The sequence below is a fragment of the Erythrolamprus reginae genome, chromosome 8 (assembly GCF_031021105.1).
Source record: "Erythrolamprus reginae isolate rEryReg1 chromosome 8, rEryReg1.hap1, whole genome shotgun sequence".
NCBI classification, from domain to species: Eukaryota; Metazoa; Chordata; class Lepidosauria; order Squamata; family Dipsadidae; genus Erythrolamprus; species Erythrolamprus reginae.
In genome coordinates, this window is record NC_091957.1 from 18,808,047 (window position 1) to 18,828,452 (window position 20,406).

The 20,406-nt window shown below is 41.0% G+C and overlaps 1 protein-coding gene across 1 annotated transcript in view; it reads right to left on the reverse strand.

Moving 5' to 3' along the window:
* Positions 1 to 20,406, reverse strand: part of PLCH2 (phospholipase C eta 2) — a 264,606-nt gene that overhangs the window by 44,439 nt on the left and 199,761 nt on the right. The window contains 5 exon segments of the mRNA XM_070759112.1: positions 2,882 to 3,040; positions 9,737 to 9,844; positions 15,006 to 15,177; positions 15,367 to 15,487; positions 16,623 to 16,826. Coding sequence (XP_070615213.1) covers positions 2,882 to 3,040; positions 9,737 to 9,844; positions 15,006 to 15,177; positions 15,367 to 15,487; positions 16,623 to 16,826 — 764 coding nt within the window.

Genomic DNA, 20,406 nt, shown 5'->3' on the forward strand with positions numbered 1-20,406 from the left:
GGGTGTGGACACTGGTTTAAGGTCTCCTCCTTGTGCAGGGGGTTGGACTAGAAGACCTCCAAGGTCCCTTCCAACTCTTGTTATTCCGTCTCCGTAAGGCCTTGTTGATAAGGCCTTGTTCCAGAATCTCCTGCCCTCCCTCAGCCATCCAGGGGAGGCCATCTCTCGGCTGGACAGACAGACAGTTGGAAAGTGGTATTAAGGGCTTAAGGAGGGGAGGAACGAGGCTGGTTCTCCATGCGTTGTCGCTGCTGCGCGTTCGAACACAACCCGTGCAAGACGAATGAGAAATCTGATGTGGCCGGTAAATATTTATCACAATTGCAAGGAGAACACACACACGCACAACTGCCCCTCATTAGCTGTTCATCTCTCAGCTCAGGCTCACAGAGGGAAAGAAAGCCACCCAGGTGATCAGTCAGGATTAACCGTGATTACATATTGAGCTTCACTGCTCCGAAGGGGCTTATGGGAAATGATGAAGAGGGAGTGTGTGTGTGTGTATGTGAAGAAATATAGCTATCAAAAGGCAAATTTGGCAAGGATTCCTTCTGAAGAAAGGACACAGCCCATGCCAAAGGTCCTGGGGGGGAAACGGCTTATCAACTGCAGTGATTCACTTAACAACAAGGAAGTCATTAAATGGGGCAAAAGCTTACTTCGCAAATGTCTCACTTAACAACAGATGTTTTATAGAGGTCGTAAGTCGAGGTCTACTTGTATTATATGTATATTTGGCCCAACCTTTTTATCATTATCATCATCCTTATCATCATCATCATTTATTTATTTATTTATTTATTGTTAGAGTTGGAAGGGACCATGCGGGTCATCAAGTCCAACCCCCTGCCTAAGCAGGAACCCTATAGCATCCTAGCCAAATGGCAGTCCAATTTCCTCTTTAAAATGTCCAGAGTGTTGGAGTTCACAACGTCCGCTGGTAGGTTGTTCCACTGGTTGATCGTTCTGACCGTCAGGAAGTTCTTCCTTATTTCCAGGTTGAATCTCTCCTTGGTCAGCTTCCAGCTGTTGTTCCTCGTCCGGCCCTCCGGTGCCCTGGAGAATAAAGTGATCCCCTCCTCTCTGTGGCAACCCCTCGTATACCTGTAGACTGCTATCATGTCCGCTCTGGCCCTCCTTTTCTCTAGGCTATCCATGCCCAGTTCCTGCAGTCTCTCTTCGTAAGTCTTGGTTTCTAGACCCCTGATCATTTTGGTTGCTCTTTTCTGCACTTTCTCCAGAGTTTCAATGTCTTTTTTGAAGTGTGGTGACCAGAACTGAACACAGTACTCCAGGTGTGGTCTGACCAGGGCGTAGTAGAGTGGTATTAAGACTTCCCTGGTCTTGGAGTTTATTCCCCTGTTGATGCAGCTTAGGATTGTATTGGCTTTTTTGGCTGCTGCTGCACATTGTTGGCTCATGTTTAGTTGATTATCCACCAAGACTCCGAGATCTCTTTTGCCATCACTACTGCTGAGAGGGGTTTCTCCCAGGCTGTATGTGTGTCCAGGTTTTTTTTTTACCTAGGTGAAGGACTTTGCTCTTGTCGATGTTGAACATCATTTTGTTGGTGTGGGCCCACTGTGTTAGTCTGTCCAGGTCTTTCTGTAATTTGAGCCTGTCTTCAAGGGTGTTGGCTACCCCCACCAGCTTGGTGTCGTCTGCGAATTTGATTAGTTGCCCTTCTATTCCCTCATCATCATCATCATCATCATTATTATTACTATTCACAAAAAAACAATCATACACAGCAAACAAGATTGATATGCTGGATTTCGTATCACAATATCCCAAGTCGAACACTTCCCAAGCGTGATATATTTTTGTACGATGCGCACAGATCCAAGTACGGTGGCCTTTTGTGACTGACAGATCGTGATTTTGTCAATGTCTATTGTTTTCAAATGCCGGCTGAGGTCTTTTGGCACAACACCCAGTGTGCCAATTACTACTGGGACCACCTGTACTGGTTTTTTATTACCCCTGTTTCCCTGATAGTAAGACACCCCCGATTGTAAGACATATCGGGGGTTTCAGGGGGGTCGGCTAATATAAGCCGTACCCCGAAAGTAAGACATATGTCTTACTTTCGGGGAAACACGGGGGTATTGCCGGGGGGGGGAGCCCGATGACGTCGCTTCCAAGCTCCCTGCGCGCCCCTCGCCTTCGCCTCGCCACGGCGCCACCGCCTCTTCCCCGGCTTGGCAAAGCGAAGGACGGCGCTGGTCCGAAGCGAGCCGAGCGGGCGGCGGCTTGCAGCGAAGGCGCTCGTCCCAGCAACTGAGTCCTGCCGAGGCTCGGCTGCAAGCGGCCAGCGAGGCCGACCAGCTCCGAGGCGAGCGGCCGGAGCTGCGCCCTCCTTCGCCCGCCTCCTTTCCGGCAGGCAGGTGGCGCTGCCCAGCTGCGCAGAGCGGCTCCTCCCCTCCAGACACACGCTTCCCCGACACGCGTCTGCGGCTCCACGCGTGCACGCCGCTTGGAGCCCTGAGGTTGAACTTGGAAAAGGGCTCACGAGGCTCGTGTCCCGCGGCTGCCCTTCTGGACTCTGGGGAGATGCCTTTGGGAACGCGACCCTTTCAATTTTTTTCCAATGTAAGACATACCCCGAAAGTAAGACGTAGTGGGGCTTTTGGGGGTAAAAAGAAAGTAAGACACTGTCTTACTTTCGGGGAAACACGGTATTATTATTATTATTATTATTATTATTATTATTATTATTACTACTACTACTACTATTATTATTACTATTATTATCATTATCATCATTATCATCATCATTATTATTAGCAAACTTTTTGTTGTATGGTTTATTCATGTTTTATTGGTAAGCTTTTCAGATTGGCTCCCTCTGCCTCCCTTCCCACCCACCCCGAAAAATCACCTTTTTAAGATCAGGCTTGTTCCCCAATTTCCCTGAAGACGACAAGGTGGCAACAGCAAAATTATTTTGGTCTTCACAGTCCCGGATTTTAGATTCCTTGATCAGAGAATCCAGTTTCTTCTTGGCGAGGTTTTCTACCCGTTTCCGATTAGAAGAAGCCTGGAAGCGACAAAAACAAAAAACAAAAACCCATGGATGTTATAAATTACAAAAACCACATTTCTCTTTGGTTTCTTTCCCAACTGGTATTCAACAGTCCTCAACTTACAACAATTTGCTTAGTGACTCTCTGTAGTTATATCACTGAAAAAAGGGACTTAGAATCCTATTCTAGTCTAATTCTAAATTTTATTACTCTATTCTAATTCTAATTCTATTCTAATTCTATTCTCAATTCCTTATTCTCTTCTTCCTATTCCATTCTATTCTTTTCCTTATTCTATTATCAATTGCTTTTTCTCTTCCCTTCCTATTCTCTTTTCCTTATTCTATTCTATTCTAAATTCCTTTTTCTCTTCCTATTCCATTCTAGTCTTTTCCCTATTCTATTCTGTTCTGTATTCTATTCTATTTTATTCTATTCTATCCTATTCTAAATTCCTTTTTCTCTTCTCTTCCTATTCTCTTCTAGTTTTTTCCCTATTCTATTTTATTCTGTTCTGCATTCTATTCTATTCTATTCTATTCTTCCAACTATTATTCTCTTTTCCTCTCCTCTCCTTTTCTCTCTTCTCTTTTCCCCACTTACGACCGTTGGCAGCAATCCCCACAATCCTATGATAAAAATTCAGATTCTTGACAACTGACATGTACTTATGTTGGATGTCAATGTCCTAGGGTCATGTGACCCCTTTTATCAACCAAAGTCAAGCGGGAAGTCCAGATTGACTTAACAACCTGGGTTTCTGATTCACCATGGCAGTGATTCACTTAACAACGGTGGCGAGAAAGGTCGTAGAAGGGGCAAAACTCACGTAACAACAGTTTTACTTAGCGACATAAATTTTGGGGGTCCATGGCATACGTTGAGGACTTCCTGCCACTGAATATTATTATATCAAATGTTTTTTTTCTTATTATTCTTTTTACTAGTATCATGTATATAAATATTATTATATCTTTACACACCTCCAATATGTACTGAAGAAGAAAAGCAAGAAGCCCATGGAGCCAAATGTGAATTTAATCACATTTTCTCTCGACAAGACTATTATACGGTCTTCTGGTGTTTATATTATACAGGTATTATTATGACCTACTTGCACTTCAAACATGACTTTGGTTTAACCAAGCCGCTGAAAAAAATCAATCACAATCACAGTGTTGCTTGAGTGACAAGCCTATGAATATTTGATTAGCCGTTCCCAGATGGGGTTTTTTTCTGTTCAATTGTTTTTAGATTAGGCACAAGGAAAATGTCAAACCAGATGAAGGCTGACGGGTTTGCCGAACGTCTCAAAGATTATACAGTCAAAGTTCAGCAGACTCAAAGGGTAAGGGGCAAAAAACGGGCTGCCAAAATTTTTATTGCCACACTGTAGGCGTGGCTTATTGTGTGGGTGTGGCTTGATGGTCATGTGACCAGGTAGGAGTGGCTCGCTGGTCATGTGACCAGGTGGGAGTGGCTTGACAAGCATGTGACTGGGCTTAAGGGTCATGTGACTGGGTGGGAGTGGCTTACCGACCAAGATAAGTTTTCAAATAGGTGCTTGGACTCTTTTTCAGTTGATTAAGTCCCATTATTTGAATACCCACAAAAAGGACAAATGATGGACAGCATTATTTGTTGAGGAGCACAGTCACATTTTAAGGTTTTGTACTGAACCCACAAGGTTCTGCATGATAACAGCTACTTCTGCTGATCACCAGCTGCCAGCAGTTTGGCAGATCGAATCTCACTAGGCTCAAGGTTGACTCAGCCTTCCATCCTTCCGAGGTCGGTAAAATGAGGACCCTGATTGTTGGGGGAAATATGCTGACTCTCTGTAAACGGCTCAGAGAGGGCTGTAAAAGCACTGTGAAGCGGCATTTATTATTATTATTATTATTATTATTATTATTATTATTATTATTATTATTCTGCACGATTTGAAGTTTCTGAACACTCTTCAGAGGTAGCCCCATGTAGAGAGCCTTGCAGTAGTCGAACCTCGAGGTGTTAAGGGCATGAGTGCAGATAAGGGCATATATGTCTAAATGATGAGATAACGGCACATATGTCTAAATGCTAATGCTAAGAAGAAGATTGTGGCTTCAAAATCGAAGGGACTGGTTTAGACAAAACTCAGCAGCACTTTTTTTTGTGGCTGTTGATAAAACTACAATCGGCAACATCCAATGATGGATATGGCACAAGAAGGAGGAGGAGAGGAAGAAGGAGGAGGAGGAGGAGAAGGAGAGGGGGAATGAGAAGGAGAAAGAGAAGGAAAAAAGAGGAAGAAGAAGAAGAAGAAGAAAAAGAAGAAGAAAAAGAAGAAGAAAAAGAAGAAGAAAAAGAAGAAGGAGGAGGAGAAGAAGAAAAAGGAGAAGAAGGAGAAGAAGGAAAAAAGAGAAAGAAGGAGAAGAAGAAAAAGAAGAAGAAGAAGAAGAAGAAAAAAAAGAAGAAGAAAAGAGAAGGAGAAGAAGAAAAAGAGGAAGAAGAAGAAGAAAAAGAAGAAGAAGAAAAAAGAAGAAGAAAGGAGAAGAAGAAGAAAAAGAGGAAGAAGAAGAAGAAGAAGGAGAAGAAGGAAAAAAGAGAAAGAAGAAGAAGAAGAAGAAAAAGAAGAAGAAGAAGAAAAAAAAGAAGAAGAAAAGAGAAGGAGAAGAAGAAAAAGAGGAAGAAGAAGAAGAAAAAGAAGAAGAAGAAAAAAGAAGAAGAAGAAAGGAGAAGAAGAAGAAAAAGAGGAAGAAGAAGAAGAAGAAAAAGAAGAAGGAGGAGAAGAAGAGGAAGGAGAGAAAGAGAGAGAGAGAGAGCACAGAAACATGGGAATTAAGAGGAACATGTTTAGCTTTAGGATATTGGACCGAAGTACAGAAGGAAATTTCTCTCCCACGGTCAATGCTAAAAATTGTCGTTCAAACTCAGCTGGAGGTATATAAAATATCCGCAGCAGGGAAACTGCCAATGTTTCAACTATATTTACGTTTTACGACCTAGTGGCTGATGCCTAGAAACTGGCAGTGTGTAAACAATAAATAAACCCGGATTTTGGGTTGGGATGAGATTGGGTTGTTTCAGCTATGGAAGGGAGATGGGAGCTGTCTAAGGTGCTGAAACAAGACAGGTGCTGTTCAGAGAACAAGACAGATACAGTATAAGGTAATAAGAAGGCAATCTAGGGAAGTGGTTACTCCCGTATCTTCCTGGTGAAAATTAATTCAATTGACTAGGTCTCCCCCATAAGACAATGATTTTGGCTCCAAGATCAAACCTGGGTTCAAAACTCCCAAGAAGCTTATCAAGAATCCAACCTGATTGGTCTCTTCGACCATGAAATGTTAGATCCTGGATTTCCTGTTAGCAAACCCTCCAAAGGACAAAATAGTTTAAATGTTTACTGTAATTTTTTAAGCAGAAAAAGAGAAGATTGTGGTCCCTAATGCTTCTGATTTAATATTTTGAGGCCTAAGCCCGCCCCTCGTTTCGCGCCAACCATGTCAGCAGCAGCCAAGGTTTGGTAATCAGTTTAAAACGCCTTCTGTTGTATTGAAATATTAATTCGTGATTAAACATTGATTTGGAGGGATAAATATTGCCTGCAACAGTTGCCTTTCACTCTGCTTTCCACTTCAAAAGGACACAAGGCCCAGGAAACAAGGAGAGAGAGAGAGATGAGAGAAATGAGAGATAAAGAGAGAGGGAGGGAGGGAGAAAGAAAAGGAAAGAGAGAGAAAGAAGGAGAGAGAGAATAGAAACACATTAACAAGAAGAGAAGAAGAAAGAGAGAAAGAAAAAAAGAACGAAAGAGAGAGAAAAAAACATAGGCATAAGAGAGAGCTGCTTGCTGAATTAACAATTTCTTCCATCTATGTGGGTCAAGGAAAAATGCAGTCCTTAAAGAAAACATAATGGCCCATTGAGATCAAGAGGTAATTTTTGTTACTCAGGATTATGTAATTTGAAGTACAAGCGCAAGAGAAGGCCCTGGGGGAATAAAGCAAATTTCCCAGCACATCAAAACCATGTTAAGGCGCTAATAAGGGCAAATGTTGGCTGTACGGCATATATATATATATAGAGAGAAGCAGATTTATTTTTAATCAAGCAGGCAAACATCGGAGCACTACACTCGTTGCTGCAGCGAAATCCCAGAGTTTTTATTAACAGCCATGTCCAACAGCTGTACTCAATATAGTGTTCCCGTCGTGGTTCACCTTTCGCGGACTCGGTGCATTGCCTGTTTTTATAAAATATTAATGGAAAAATTATATCACGGATTTTCACTACTTTGCGGGTTTTCTGTGGAACCCACCCGCCTGAGACGCTACTTGCCTACATGGGATTGTAAACAACACACGATTGGTTGATTGACGGAGAAGTGACCAACCAGAGAATTCTGCTTTGTATTCCAGAGCCAGATTGGCTCAGTACAGTAGCGCGTTGTTTACTTTTCGCCTGTGTGCAGCTTCCCCATCTCTGAGTCTGGTCCTACAATCGGCCATTTCACGCGGAGCATCATTTCATCGTGTAGGTTTAGGAATTCAAAACATTTTACAGTAAGTGTAAAGGCACAATACATGCACAGAACAGTGTGGGAATGGTTATTAAGGGAATGGGGAAGGGTTATGTAGCGTAAAAATGTGGGGGAGGGTTTATAAAGTGTAAATAGTGTATAAATACTAAAATAAATATAGAGTCCCTAATATAAAAGTTTGATATTTTTTTGCTGAAACCCATATTAACCTTATCTTATTTCTGAACGTTCAAAATTAGCGCAAATTAATTTACAAAGTTAATTCCAAAACCAACTAAATTGCAATCAAATTCGGAAAAAAAAATTCTATATCATATCTCTTTTTATCCGTCTTTAAACTAACAGATCACACACCATATATTACATTAACACAAATACTTACTAATACTTATGTCAACTCTTATACTTTCTTTCTTTATATACAAAAATATACTTACTACACTATACATATACGCCTCCTATTATCTCCTCACACAATGTCGTATTACCTAAAAACGTCTGCGCCATACGCAGATTTCTGTTTTTCACATTTTCTCTTTTTCTTTCTAATTTTCCTTTTCTTTTCTTTCCCAACTCTAAATTTTTCTGCTTGTAAATAAACTCTAAAATCTTCGTACTCCTCTGCCTTTACTTTCTTCCTTTATAAAATACCTTTACTTATCTACTATTACCTTACATATATAGATATATACATGTACTAGAAATTGATAATTTATTGGAAACGAGATGTAAGATTTACTACTATAATTTAAGATATAGTTGGTAATAATAAGGATACTGTTTATTTACACTGTTTAAGAAACATTATAATGATACTAAGGAATTTACGTGCTATGATGTATAATGTATGATATATAATGTTACTATTTTCCCAAATTTCTTGATTTTGCATCCCCCTTTTTTTTCTTTGTGTTTATTTATAATATATATATGACGGTCTTGGTATATATGGGTTTCTTCCCATGTAGGATTTGGAAATTTCTGGCAACGTTTCGACGAGGTCTCACTTGTCATCTTCAGGCTGGTGTTTCTGTCTTTGTTCTAAGGCGAACACTGCGAGACCTGAGCTGCCTTCCTTCTATAAATACTGGTGGCTGGGTGTGGTTTGATGGCTCAGCAATTGCCTGCTATGTAGAAACTTCCTGGTGAGTCAGTGTGGTAACAATTGGGGTCGTTGATCATCTCGCTTACCGGATGATACCTCTCGCTTACCAGACATCTGGAAACCAGCCCTCAAACATATCCCAGCCATAGAAACCAGACTCAGAACACACATTGTAAAACAATCAAGTAGCCTGCAAGTTCCAACTACTCAGGATATCACACCTAATCTACAACCATTAACTAATCAGCATACCTCAGCTACATCAACAACCCCAATTGTTACCCCACTGACTCACCAGGAAGTTTCTACACAGCAAGCAATTGCTGAGCCATCAAACCACACCCAGCCACTAGTATTTATAGAAGGAAGGCAGCTCAGGTCTCGCAGTGTTCGCCTTAGAACAAGGACAGAAACACCAGCCTGAAGATGACGAGTGAGACCTCGTCGAAACGTCGCCAGAAATTTCCAAATCCTACACGGGAAGAAACCCGTATATACCAAGACCGTCATACTGGAACGTAACACCCATGATAAATGAGGGAACACTCTATATGTGGTTGACCTTAATTTAGACTGGGATGTTTAATTCCACCGTGCCCTGTGCTGCTCTTTGACAATGCGGCCAAGAGATTGTTGTGTTGATTGTCTCGTGGACCAACACATCACAGGTTTGTCTTCTAACAGCACTGGGACAGAAGGTCAGCCAGAAGGAAAGAAGGATGGGATTGGCCAGTGTTAGGCAGGGGTAAGAAGGTTATGTTTGAGTTGTGCCTTTAAAATGTATACAGGTGGTCCTCTGCTTATTGGTGACAATTGAGCCCAAAATTTCTTTTGCCCTGTTTAACTACCATTCTTTCCACTGCACTGGCATGTGAAGGGCTCTAGCTGTTAAGTTAATAACACAGTTGGGAATAGAATGCAGAATAGAAAAGAAAAAATAGAATAGAATAGAATAGAAGAATAAAATAGAGTATGGAATAGAATAAGATTAAGAATAGAATAGGATAGGATAGAATTAGAATAAGGAATAAAGAAAGAATAGAATAGAATAGAGCCAGTCCGCCTTCAAAAACTTACATCTCCGTTCATTAACTTGCAATCATCATCCATCTCATCGGCGCTGTCTTCATCGGACACTTCGCCCTCTTCAGCGTCTTCACTGATGTTGGCTGGAAGTTTTTTCCCCTAGGATGAAAAAAAACCAAACCCCAAACACGTCATGAGAGGAATAAACACCCAAGACCAACTAGCGTTCTCATTGCCAGGCCAAAATCAAAGGAAGAATATCATTTATTGCCCTGCACTCAAAAGTCTGATTGGGCTTATTATCAGGGGATATCTTATTTTTGGGAAAATGGTCTATCTATCTATCTATCTATCTATCTATCTATCTATCTATCTATCTATCTATCTATCTATCTATCTACCTACCTACCTACCTACCTACCTACCCACCTACCTACCTAATGGATCTATCTATCTATCTATCTATCTATCTATCTATCTATCTATCTATCTATCTATCTATCTATCTATCTATCTCCATCTACCTATCCATTCATCCAGCCATCCATCTTCTCCTTCCTTTCTTCCTTCCTTCCTTGTTCCCCCAAAAATTTTGAACCCTGGAATAAGCGCTGGGCCTTATTGACATGTACTCAAAAGCCCAATTGGGCTTATTATAAGGGGATGCCTTATTTGGGGGAAAACAGGGTAATACAAACAAAATAGATATTGAAAAAAGAAATGGCCGACTCATGATCTACTGAAAACTATCTTTCTTATATAATAATAATAATAATAATAATAATAATAATAATAATAATAACAACAACAACAACAACAACAACAATAATAACAACAATAATAGTAGAACACAATAAAGATGAAAATATTGTGAACTGTAAGTACACAAGAAAACAATACCGACAAACTGTAAGGGAAAATTCTAAATGTTTCACTTGGTTTTTTAAAATTCAGATGTATGTTATGCCTATGTTGTAAGTTTATTGTATGTTTTTGTACATATATGTTTGTTTTTAAAGGAAAAACTAATAAAGATTTTTTTTTTTTAAAGGAAAACCTTTTTCCTCCGAGTCCTCGAGAGGGGCAGCATATAAATCCAATAAATAAGTAAGTAACTAATTAAGTAGGTAAATAAATAAACAAATAAAACTGCTTGCGTGGGATTGCCAAGGAAACTACAGAGGGCTGGCCAAAAAGTCACTAAAATAGTGGGTTTTTTCTTCATCTGCTCTTGAGGTCTGTACTAACCAGCCTTCAAATCTTGACCCAGCTGTTTGCCTTCTAGCTTAAACCTCCCTCTATCTCGCCACGAAGCACCGGAGAGCTTCCAACAGGCCGACGAGAGATATATATTTATCGATTAATAATTCTTGCCGCAAAAAAAATCCCAGAAGGGGGATTTAGATTGATTGGTCGGCGCAAAAGCTGGGAAAGCAGAATCCGAAGGGTGGGTCAAAGCCGAGTGGAAATGGATTGGTTTTTCAAGAGGCCAGAGCCTCTCGGAAATGCTACCCTTGATGTGCACCACTCGAAAAATCCAATCACTGAGAACTAGGCAGCTGCCAGAGATTTTCTAAAACTGTTTTTTTTGGGGAGGGGGAAGGAATTAAACTCTTTGCAGCGTAAAGCACAGAACCGAGGGAGGAAAGAAAAGAGGGCTTAACTAAAATAAAATTGTATTTATTTTTTAATCGAAAGGCCTGGGAGGAACCAAGAGGCGAATGAATTTAAATTTAATTACAACCCCGTTTAGTTACTTTAACCTCCTGAAGCATGTCTGGTTCAGCGACAGCGAAGCAGTGAATTTAAAAGTCTGGCTGAGGGTTGCTAATTGGTAAACCGAGACTATCGGAGTTCCCAAAACGTGGCCGTGTGGATACACAAAAGGCCACCGAATCTTCCAATCGGTGTGAAGCCGTGGTGAGGCACCTGATAAGATATTCATGAACTGGGAGAGCCATGTTAGCGAGGTTAGCCAACGAATAGGCATAGCAACCGCGTCAGCCAATGGGAGGTAAACCATTCTGAGTCTGTGCAGAGAATCGAAATGGAACTTCAGGGTGGGCGTGATTCTGTCCACTCTGTGCTTGTCTGCTCTCCTGAAATGAAACCTCCATATTTTTCAGAGTAGAACCAATTAGGCAGGAGACCAAGGCTGAGATATTTTGTATTTTGTTAAATAATTTGTTAAAACAAGGTTAGCCAATGAATAGGCATAGCAACTGAGTCAGCCAATGGGAGCAAAACCCTTCTGAGTCTGTGCAGAGAATCAAAATTGAAACTTCTGGGTGGGCGTGGCTCTGTCCACTCTGTGCTTGTCTGCTCTCCTGAAATGAAACCTCCATATTTTTCAGAGTACAAGACGCACCTAAGTTTTGGAAGAGGAAAATAGGGAAAAGAATCTGCTTACCAGATATTCATCTGGCTAGCATCTTAAGTCTGGTCAGCTTCAGCACATAATTTTATCCCCTGGTTAGTGTTTTTAAAAAAACTTTATTTGGAGAGAGTAACAATGAAAGAGCTTGCAAGCCAGTAAGAGCTGGGAACATCGTTAGCACCTGGGTAGGACTGGAAAGAAACTTACTTGGAGCAAGTTAGAGCAATGAAAAAAAAATCTGCAAAGACTTAGGGCTTGAAAAACATTCTTTGCAGAGAGTAACAATGAAAGAACCTGAAAGATAAGAGCTGGGAAGATCGTTAGCACCTAGTTAGGGCTGGGGGGGGGGAGCTTTGAAAAAAGGTACATTCAGAATATAAGACGCAGCTGAATTTTCAACCTCTCTAACGGAGGAAAACTCCGAAAAATACGGTAACTCTCCCGCTTGTGTTTACTTGTAATTACACTGAAGAAGAACTCTGCTAATGGCATTGTAAATTCATCTGTTACTACGTTTATAAAGAAAGATATGTCTGGAATGTGCTCCTGTCTTTGGCTGTTGTGTTGTTTTGTTGGTTTCCCATCCTCCTGCCTATGGCAATTCTACAGCAGGTCAGGGGTTCTTTGCGAGTTGACAGCCGCACCTGTGAAAAACAGTCCTAAGTCATGGGGTTTTTTCAGTGCCATTTTCTCTTAAAATGGTCACTGAGCGGAGAGTCCTAAGTCGAGGACCAGCTGTATTCTACCTCTGGAGAGTTTCCAATGTTCCGGTTGTAGCCAAGTGGCTGGGTCAGAAAGCAAGTAGAATGCTTGGCTGCATAGCTAGAGGTATAACAAGCAGGAAGAGGGAGATTGTGATCCTGCTGTATAGAGTGCTGGTGAGACCCCATTTGGAATAATACTGTGTTCAGGTGTGGAGACCTCACCTACAAAAAGATATTGATAAAATTGAACGGGTTCAAAGACGGGCTTACAAAAATGGTGGAAGGTCTTAAGCATCAAACTGATCAGGAAAGACTTCAGGAACTCCATCTGTATAGTCTGGAGGACAGAAGGGAAAGGGGGGACACGATCGAAACATTTAAATATGTGAAAGGGTTCAATAAGGTTCAGGAAGGAAGTGTTTTTAATAGGAAAGTGAACCCAAGAACAAGGGGGTACAATCTGAGATTAGTTGGGGAAAAGATCAGAAGCAACGTGAGAAAATATAATTTGACTGAAAGAGGAGTAGATTCTTGGAACAAACTTCCAGCAGATGTGGTTGGTAAATCCACAGTCACTGAATTTAAACATGCCTGGGATAAATATAGATCCATCCTCAGATAAAATACAGGAAATAGTATAAGGGCAGACTAGATGGACCAGGAGGTCTTTTTCTGCCGTCAATCTTCTGCGTTTCTATGTTTCAGAAGATCTGGAGAAGGGGTTGCTCCCCATCTGGACTTCTTTCATAGTTCCCAGTTGGGGGAAAATAAATAAATTGAATTAGACCTGACGGAAGCATCACTGTGGAAGAGAACACTCTTTTTTCCTGTGGTTAGGAGGCCTTCGCTTTGGGTTCCATGGTGACAAGACAAGTTGCTTTTTACCTAGGAATGCCTCTCAGCGGTCGATATGCAATTCAGAACAGTCCCTGCTAATTTTTTTTTACAGTTGTGCTCTGTGATGCATGGTCCAGGATGACATGGTAAATGCCCAAAAAATTGGAATTTGTTTCAACAAAAACAAAACAACAACAACAAAACCCCAACTTGTGGTATTTAAATGGACTGTCTGGATGGATTTGAGAGCTTTTCTGGTTAGGAAACTGCTTGCCCCAAATACTGTAGAATAACATTGGTTCCTTCTTATTCAGGGTATTGAAACTATAACTTTAAAAACAAACAAACCTGCAGGATATACATTAGAATGACAAGAGTGGAGAGGGACCTCGGAGGTCTTCTAGTCCAACCCCCTTGCTCAAGCAGGAGACCCTAGATTTACGGCATTGTGTAAAATGATTTGGGTAAAATGATTTGATTAAACCTGTTCCAGGTTTAGTAATTAACAAAGACTGTGAACCCTCCTGCCTATCTCTTTTTAGCTTTATTTATGATGGCCTTTGTCCTGGGTGTTCATAATCTCAGTTGCCAAGGAGATTTGCCTAAACAAAGCAAGCCTCACCATAGCTGGCTAAGTTCAATCGACCTTTTATTCCATTCCATTCCATTCCATATTTTCTATTCTAGTCTATTCTAGTCTATTCTAGTCTAGTCCATATTTTCTATTATTTTCTATTCTATTCTATTCCATTCCATTCCTTTTTTCCTGTTCTCTGTTTTATTCCTGTTGTATTTTCCGTTCTGTTCTGTTATTTTCTATTCTATTCTATTTTCTGTTCTTTTCTACTTTCTTTTCTTTTCTATTTTATTCCACATTCTATTCTATTATTCTATTTTCTATTCTATTCTACTATTCAATTTTTTCTCCTCCCCACCCTGCTCTCCTCTCTCCTTCTCTTCTCATCCTCCTCTTCTCTTTTTCCTTCTCTTTTCTTTTCCCTTCTCTTCTCTCCTTCTCTTCTCTCCTCCTCTCTTCTTCTTCTTCTTCTTCTTCTTCTTTCTTCTCTTCTCTTCACCTCTCTCCTTCTCTTCTCTTTTTCCTTCTCCTATTCTCTATTCTATTATTCCATTCCTTTCTATTCCATTCTCATTCCATTCTACTCTACTACACCCTTTTATTGTCTGCACCTTGTGATCTTATTTTATCTCCTGTATTACCTAAAGCCGGTTAATGATTAAATAAAATCAATTGACTTTGACTTTTGATTTTAATTGGCCGTTAGGCAGCTTAAATCTAGCCACCTCATCCTTAGGAGAGATCAAGAGGAAGATCTGGGCTCCTCCTGGCTGCCAGAGAGAGGCCAACCCAATCTGATCTGTGCCTAATTTTATCTCCGATTACCTTAACCAAGATTTTCCCTTTGAGGCTCTCCGGGGAAGGCAGCTCGTTGGGATCCCCGTTGTTGACTGTACTCAAATCCAGTTTGTCCCCCAAAATTTCAACCAGGTACTGGGCCATCTTTTTCTGCTGGGCAACACTGCAGTGGTTTTCGATGGATAAAATGACGGGGTATCTGAGCAGGTGAGAGAAAAGACATGGATGTAAAAAAACACATTAAGACACAACCTTCTATCCTCACAAGTTCTAGAGATGACGACGCTATTTATCCCCCAGGTCTGAACTTGCCCCCCTTTGAAATAAAGATGGCAAAATAAAGGATGTAATTAAATATCTAGTCCTCAAGATGGAAAAAAGCACGTACTCGCTTTTGATGAAGGCGTATTTGTTGATGGTCTCGATCACATCTTTGAAAAGGATCTTGGAGGTCAGGGTGTAGCCGTGGTGGACGATAGGTTCGCCTTCTGGACCATCCCAGCAGTCAACTGGAAAAGGAAAAATAAGACTCTGGGATTTTAAGACCCATGATTGTATGTTTTGTTACATATTTTGCTGTCTGGAACCCCAAATCACTCCGGAAAGTACATCTTTTGCACTTTGAGCCTTTGTACTTTGAGGCTGGAGCCTGAAACTCCTTTTTGGGGTTTGAAAGTCCAGCTTTCAAAAGTGGTAATGGGTTTTCAGACAGAGAAAGAAAGAGAAGTAGAAAGGGAGGGAGGGAGAGTGAGACACAGAGAAAGACGTGGAGGGAGAGAGAGAAAGAGGCAGAAAGACAGGGAGGGAGGGAAAGAGACAAAGGGATAGGACAGAGAGGGAAAGAAAGGCAGAGAGAGAGGAGAGAGGGGGAGGGAAAGAGAGAGAGAGGAGGGAAGAGAGAGAGACAGACAGAGGGAAAAAGAGAGAGAGAGCAGTGAGGTGGAGAGAAAGAGAGACAGAGAGAGGGAAAGGGAGGGAGAGAAAGAGCGAAAGAAAGAGGAGAAGGAGAAAGTGGGGAAAGAGAGAGAAATATGGAAGGAGAGAGAGAGAATGAGAGACGTGGAGGAAGAGAGAGAAAGAGAGGCAGTAGAGAGGAGCGAAAGGGGGAGGGAAAGGGAGAGAGAAGGAGGGAAGACACAGACAGAGAGGGAAAAAGATAAAGAGAAAGGAGAGAGAAAGGTGGAGAGAAAGGTGGAGAGAAAGAGAGACACAGAGAGAGGGAGAGACAGAGAGAAAGAAAGAGGAGGAGAAAGAGAGAGAAATATGGAGGGAGAGAGAAAACAAGAAAGACATGGAAGAAGGGAGAGAAAAGAGGCAGAGAGACAGGGATGTAGAGAAAGAGACAGAGAACGAGAGACAGAGAGAGAGGGAGCGAAAGAGATGGAGAGAGGAGAGAGAAAGGGAGAGAGAGGAAGAGGAGAGAGAGATAAAGAAAGAAAGAAAGAAAGAAAGAAAGAAAGGGAGGGATGGAGGAAGGAAGGAAGAGAAAGACAAAGTGAGGGAGGGAGGACAGAGAGAGCAAACGAGCACCGCAACTTTGTCTGTCTGGAGTGGGTGATAAAAGGGAATCGTGGCCATCTTGCCATCACTCAACTGAGTTTCTAAACGGTGCGATCGGAAGGCAGGGTCCCTCCTGAATCTCACCTTCCACACATCGGCATCCGGACTGCAGAACCCAGGCGTACATGTCCACTCTGGACTGGGACATCAGCTGGTCTCCCATGAGGTAGGTGTTATGAGACGAGGTGATGAAGTAGTGGCTCAGAGGGCGAGTCATGTCTTGGTTGATGTGGTAATGCTTGGGGTTGAAAATGTCCCCAGCGGGGCTGCGCATGTACGTGGTGAACCCTGTAAGGAGAAAGAAAACCAGAAGGTGTGTCTTCCATTCCAGACGACCCTCTTTACCCCCATGTCGATGGTAAGACCACACTGTGTACAGGTCTGGTCATTGCACTTCAAGGAGGACATGATGGAACTGGAAAAGGTGCAAAAAAGGGCCACAAGTATGATCAAGGAAATGGAGCCCCTCCCTTATGAAGCCAGGTTGCAAAGCCTTGGTCTCTTCAGCCTTGAAAGACGGCGTTTAAGGGGGGACTTGATCGAAGGGTATAAAATCATGCACGGGATATAAAAGTTGGATAGAGGGAAATGCTTTTCTCTATCACACAATCCTAGGACGAGGGGGCCCTCCCTAAAGCTCATTGGTAAGAAAGTGAGGACAAATAAAGGGAAATTTTTCTTCACCCAGAGGGTCATTGGTTTGTGGAATTCACTTCCAGAAGAGGCCATGACAGCTGTCAGCCTGGATAGCTTCAAGGCAGGATTAGACAGATTAATGGATGCCAAGTGTATCGGTGGTTATTGAAACGGATGTCCATGTGCCGCCTCTATGTTGGTTGAGGCAGGCAGGGTTCCCTTGGGTCCCATTTGTTGGGGGTCAAAAGAAAGGGAGGATTTTGCTTTCTCTTTCTGCTCAAGATCCGCATGGACAATTGGTGGGCCACTGTGTGACACAGAATGCTGGACTTGATGGGCTTTGGCCTGATTCAGCAGGCCTCTTCTTAGATTCTTATGTTCTAAGAATTCCCAGAGAACGTGGCCTTGTCAATCTCGCTGGACATGTAATAAAAAAATGGGCACATTCTATCATATCTGGTGGCCTTGTATTAAAGGGGGAAAAAACCTACTTTGGACAAAAGTACACAGAAATACACCGCACTCAACGTGTAGTGCTCAATGGAACTACATCTTCATGGAGGGATGTATGCAGTGGAGTACCCCAAGGCTCTGTTTTAGGCTCAGGACTCTTCAACATCTTCATCAATGACTTGGATGAGGGGATAGATGGGGAACTCATCAAATTTGCAGATGACACCAAACTGACAGGAATAGCCAACACTCTAGAAGATAAGTTCAAGATACAGAAGGATCTTGACAGACGAACACTGGGTGCTATCTAACTTATCTATCTATCTATCTATCTATCTATCTATCTATCTATCTATCTATCTATCTATCTATCTCTTTCTCTCCCTTTCTTTCTCTCTCTCTCTCCTCTCTTTCTCTCTCCTCACTCTCTCTCTCTCTTCACTCTCTTTGTCTCTCTCTCTCTCTCTCTTTCCTTCTCTTTCTCTGTGTCTCTGTCTCACCCAGTTTTTTGAATGAAAACTCCCTGGAATATTATAAGCATCCTAAAAAATCATGCCAGAACTTATTTTCTGGATGGGTCTAATTTTGGGTAAACATGGTTTTTTAAAAATAAAATAATAAATAAAATAAAACAAAACAAAATAAATAAATAAAATAAAATAAAATAAAATAAAATAAATAAAATAAATAAAATAAATAAAATAAATAAAATAAATAAAATAAATAAAATAAATAAAATAAATAAAATAAATAAAATAAAATAAATAAAATAAATAAAATAAATAAAATAAATAAAATAAATAAAATAAATAAAATAAATAAAATAAATAAAATAAATAAAATAAATAAAATAAATAAAATAAATAAAATAAATAAAATAAATAAAATAAATAAAATAAATAAAATAAATAAAATAAAAAAAATAAAAAAAATAAAAAAAATAAAAAAAATAAATAAAATAAATAAAATAAATAAAATAAATAAAATAAAACCCTGGTGGACAGTTGTTGGATTCCAGGCATCTTCAGAAGATTAAAAGAGGGAGAACCAAAGAACTGGAGTCGGAGAGATGCAGCTTCTCTAGTTGTGAACCTGGACTTAGTCATCGCTTAATCTCCCTTGTTGGAATGACAGACAGGGGAGTGGGTGGAAGAGTTATGAGACACCCCCGCCTCGAATGCTTAACTTCTCGGAGAAAGAGGGATAATTATCAAGACAATGGATTAAATATGCTCAAGTAATTACATGTGAGTTTAATTAGCGTTGCCCGAGTACATCGGCACGGAGAAAAATCCATTGTAATGCAGGAAACTCATTGCTGGATGAGACAATGGGTGATTCTCAATCTACAACTGATTGCCGACAGATGGCAATCCAGTCTTTTCTTGAACGCTTCCAGTGATGGAAGCTCCCACAACTTCCGAAGGCCAGTTCTCTTCCATGGGTTGATGGTTCTCACGGTCAGGAAATTCCTCCTTATTTCCAGGTTGAATCTCTCCTCGGTCAGGCGGGGCAAGCAAGGTCGTAACACGGAGTGAAGCTCACTTTGCAAATGCCTCCCTTATCAACATAAAATCTTGGTCGTAACCTGAGGACTGCCAGTATTGTATAACCCAGGCTGGTATAAATGCATCTAAACTCCCTCCCACATCCCCCCATCATCCATGGCATTTGGGCCAGCCGGGTCCAGGGAGAACCAATTAGGCAGGAGACCAAGGCTGAGATATACCGTATTTTGTTAAATAATTTGTTAAAACAAGGTTAGCCAATGAATAGGCATAGCAACTGAGTCAGCCAATGGGAGCAAAACCCCTCTGAGTCTGTGCAGAGAATCAAAATTGAAACTTCTGGGTGGGCGTGGCTCTGTCCACTCTGTGCTTGTCTGCTCTCCTGAAATGAAACTACCGTATTTTTCAGAGTATAAGACGCACCTTAGTTTTTGGGGAGGAAAACAGGGAAAAGAATCTGCTTACCAGACATTCATCCGGGTAGCATCCTTAGTCTGGTCAGCCTCAGCACATTATTTTATCCCCTGGTGAGGGCTTTAAAAAAACCTTATTTGGAGAGAGTAACAATGAAAGAACTTGCAAGCCAGTAAGAGCTGGAAAAATCATTAGCACCTGGAAAGAAACATTCGAAGCCAGTAGAGCAATGAAAAAAAAACCCTGCAAAACATTCTTTACAAAGAGTAACAATGAAAGAGCTTGCAAGTTAAAGCTGGGGAAATTGTTAGCACCTATTTTGGACAGGGAGAAAAAGCTTAAAAAAAAAGCTACATTCAGAGTATAAGACAGGCCTGAATTTGCAGCCTTTTTTAGGGAGGAAAAAGGTGCATCTTATCCTCCGAAAAATACGGTATGCATCAGGTTTCTACTGAGAATGGAGTGTTTTTCGGTTGAAACTAGTAGGTACCAATACCACTCTATAAAGCCTTAGTTAGACCACACCTGGAGTACTGCATCCAGTTTTGGTCACCACACTACAAAAAAGACATTGAAACTCTAGAGAAAGGGCAGAAGAGCGCAACCAGGATGATAAGGGAAACTATAACATACGAAGAGCGATTGCAGGAATTGGGCATGGGTAGGCTAGCAAAGAGAAGGACCAGGGGAGACATAATAGTAGCATTCCAATATTTTTTTTAATTTATTTATTTATTTATTTATTTATTTATTTATTTATTTATTTATTTACTTATTTATTTAATTTGTATGCCGCCCCTCTCCGTAGACTCGGGACGGCTCACAACAGTAATAGAAAAAAACAATGTAGAATACAA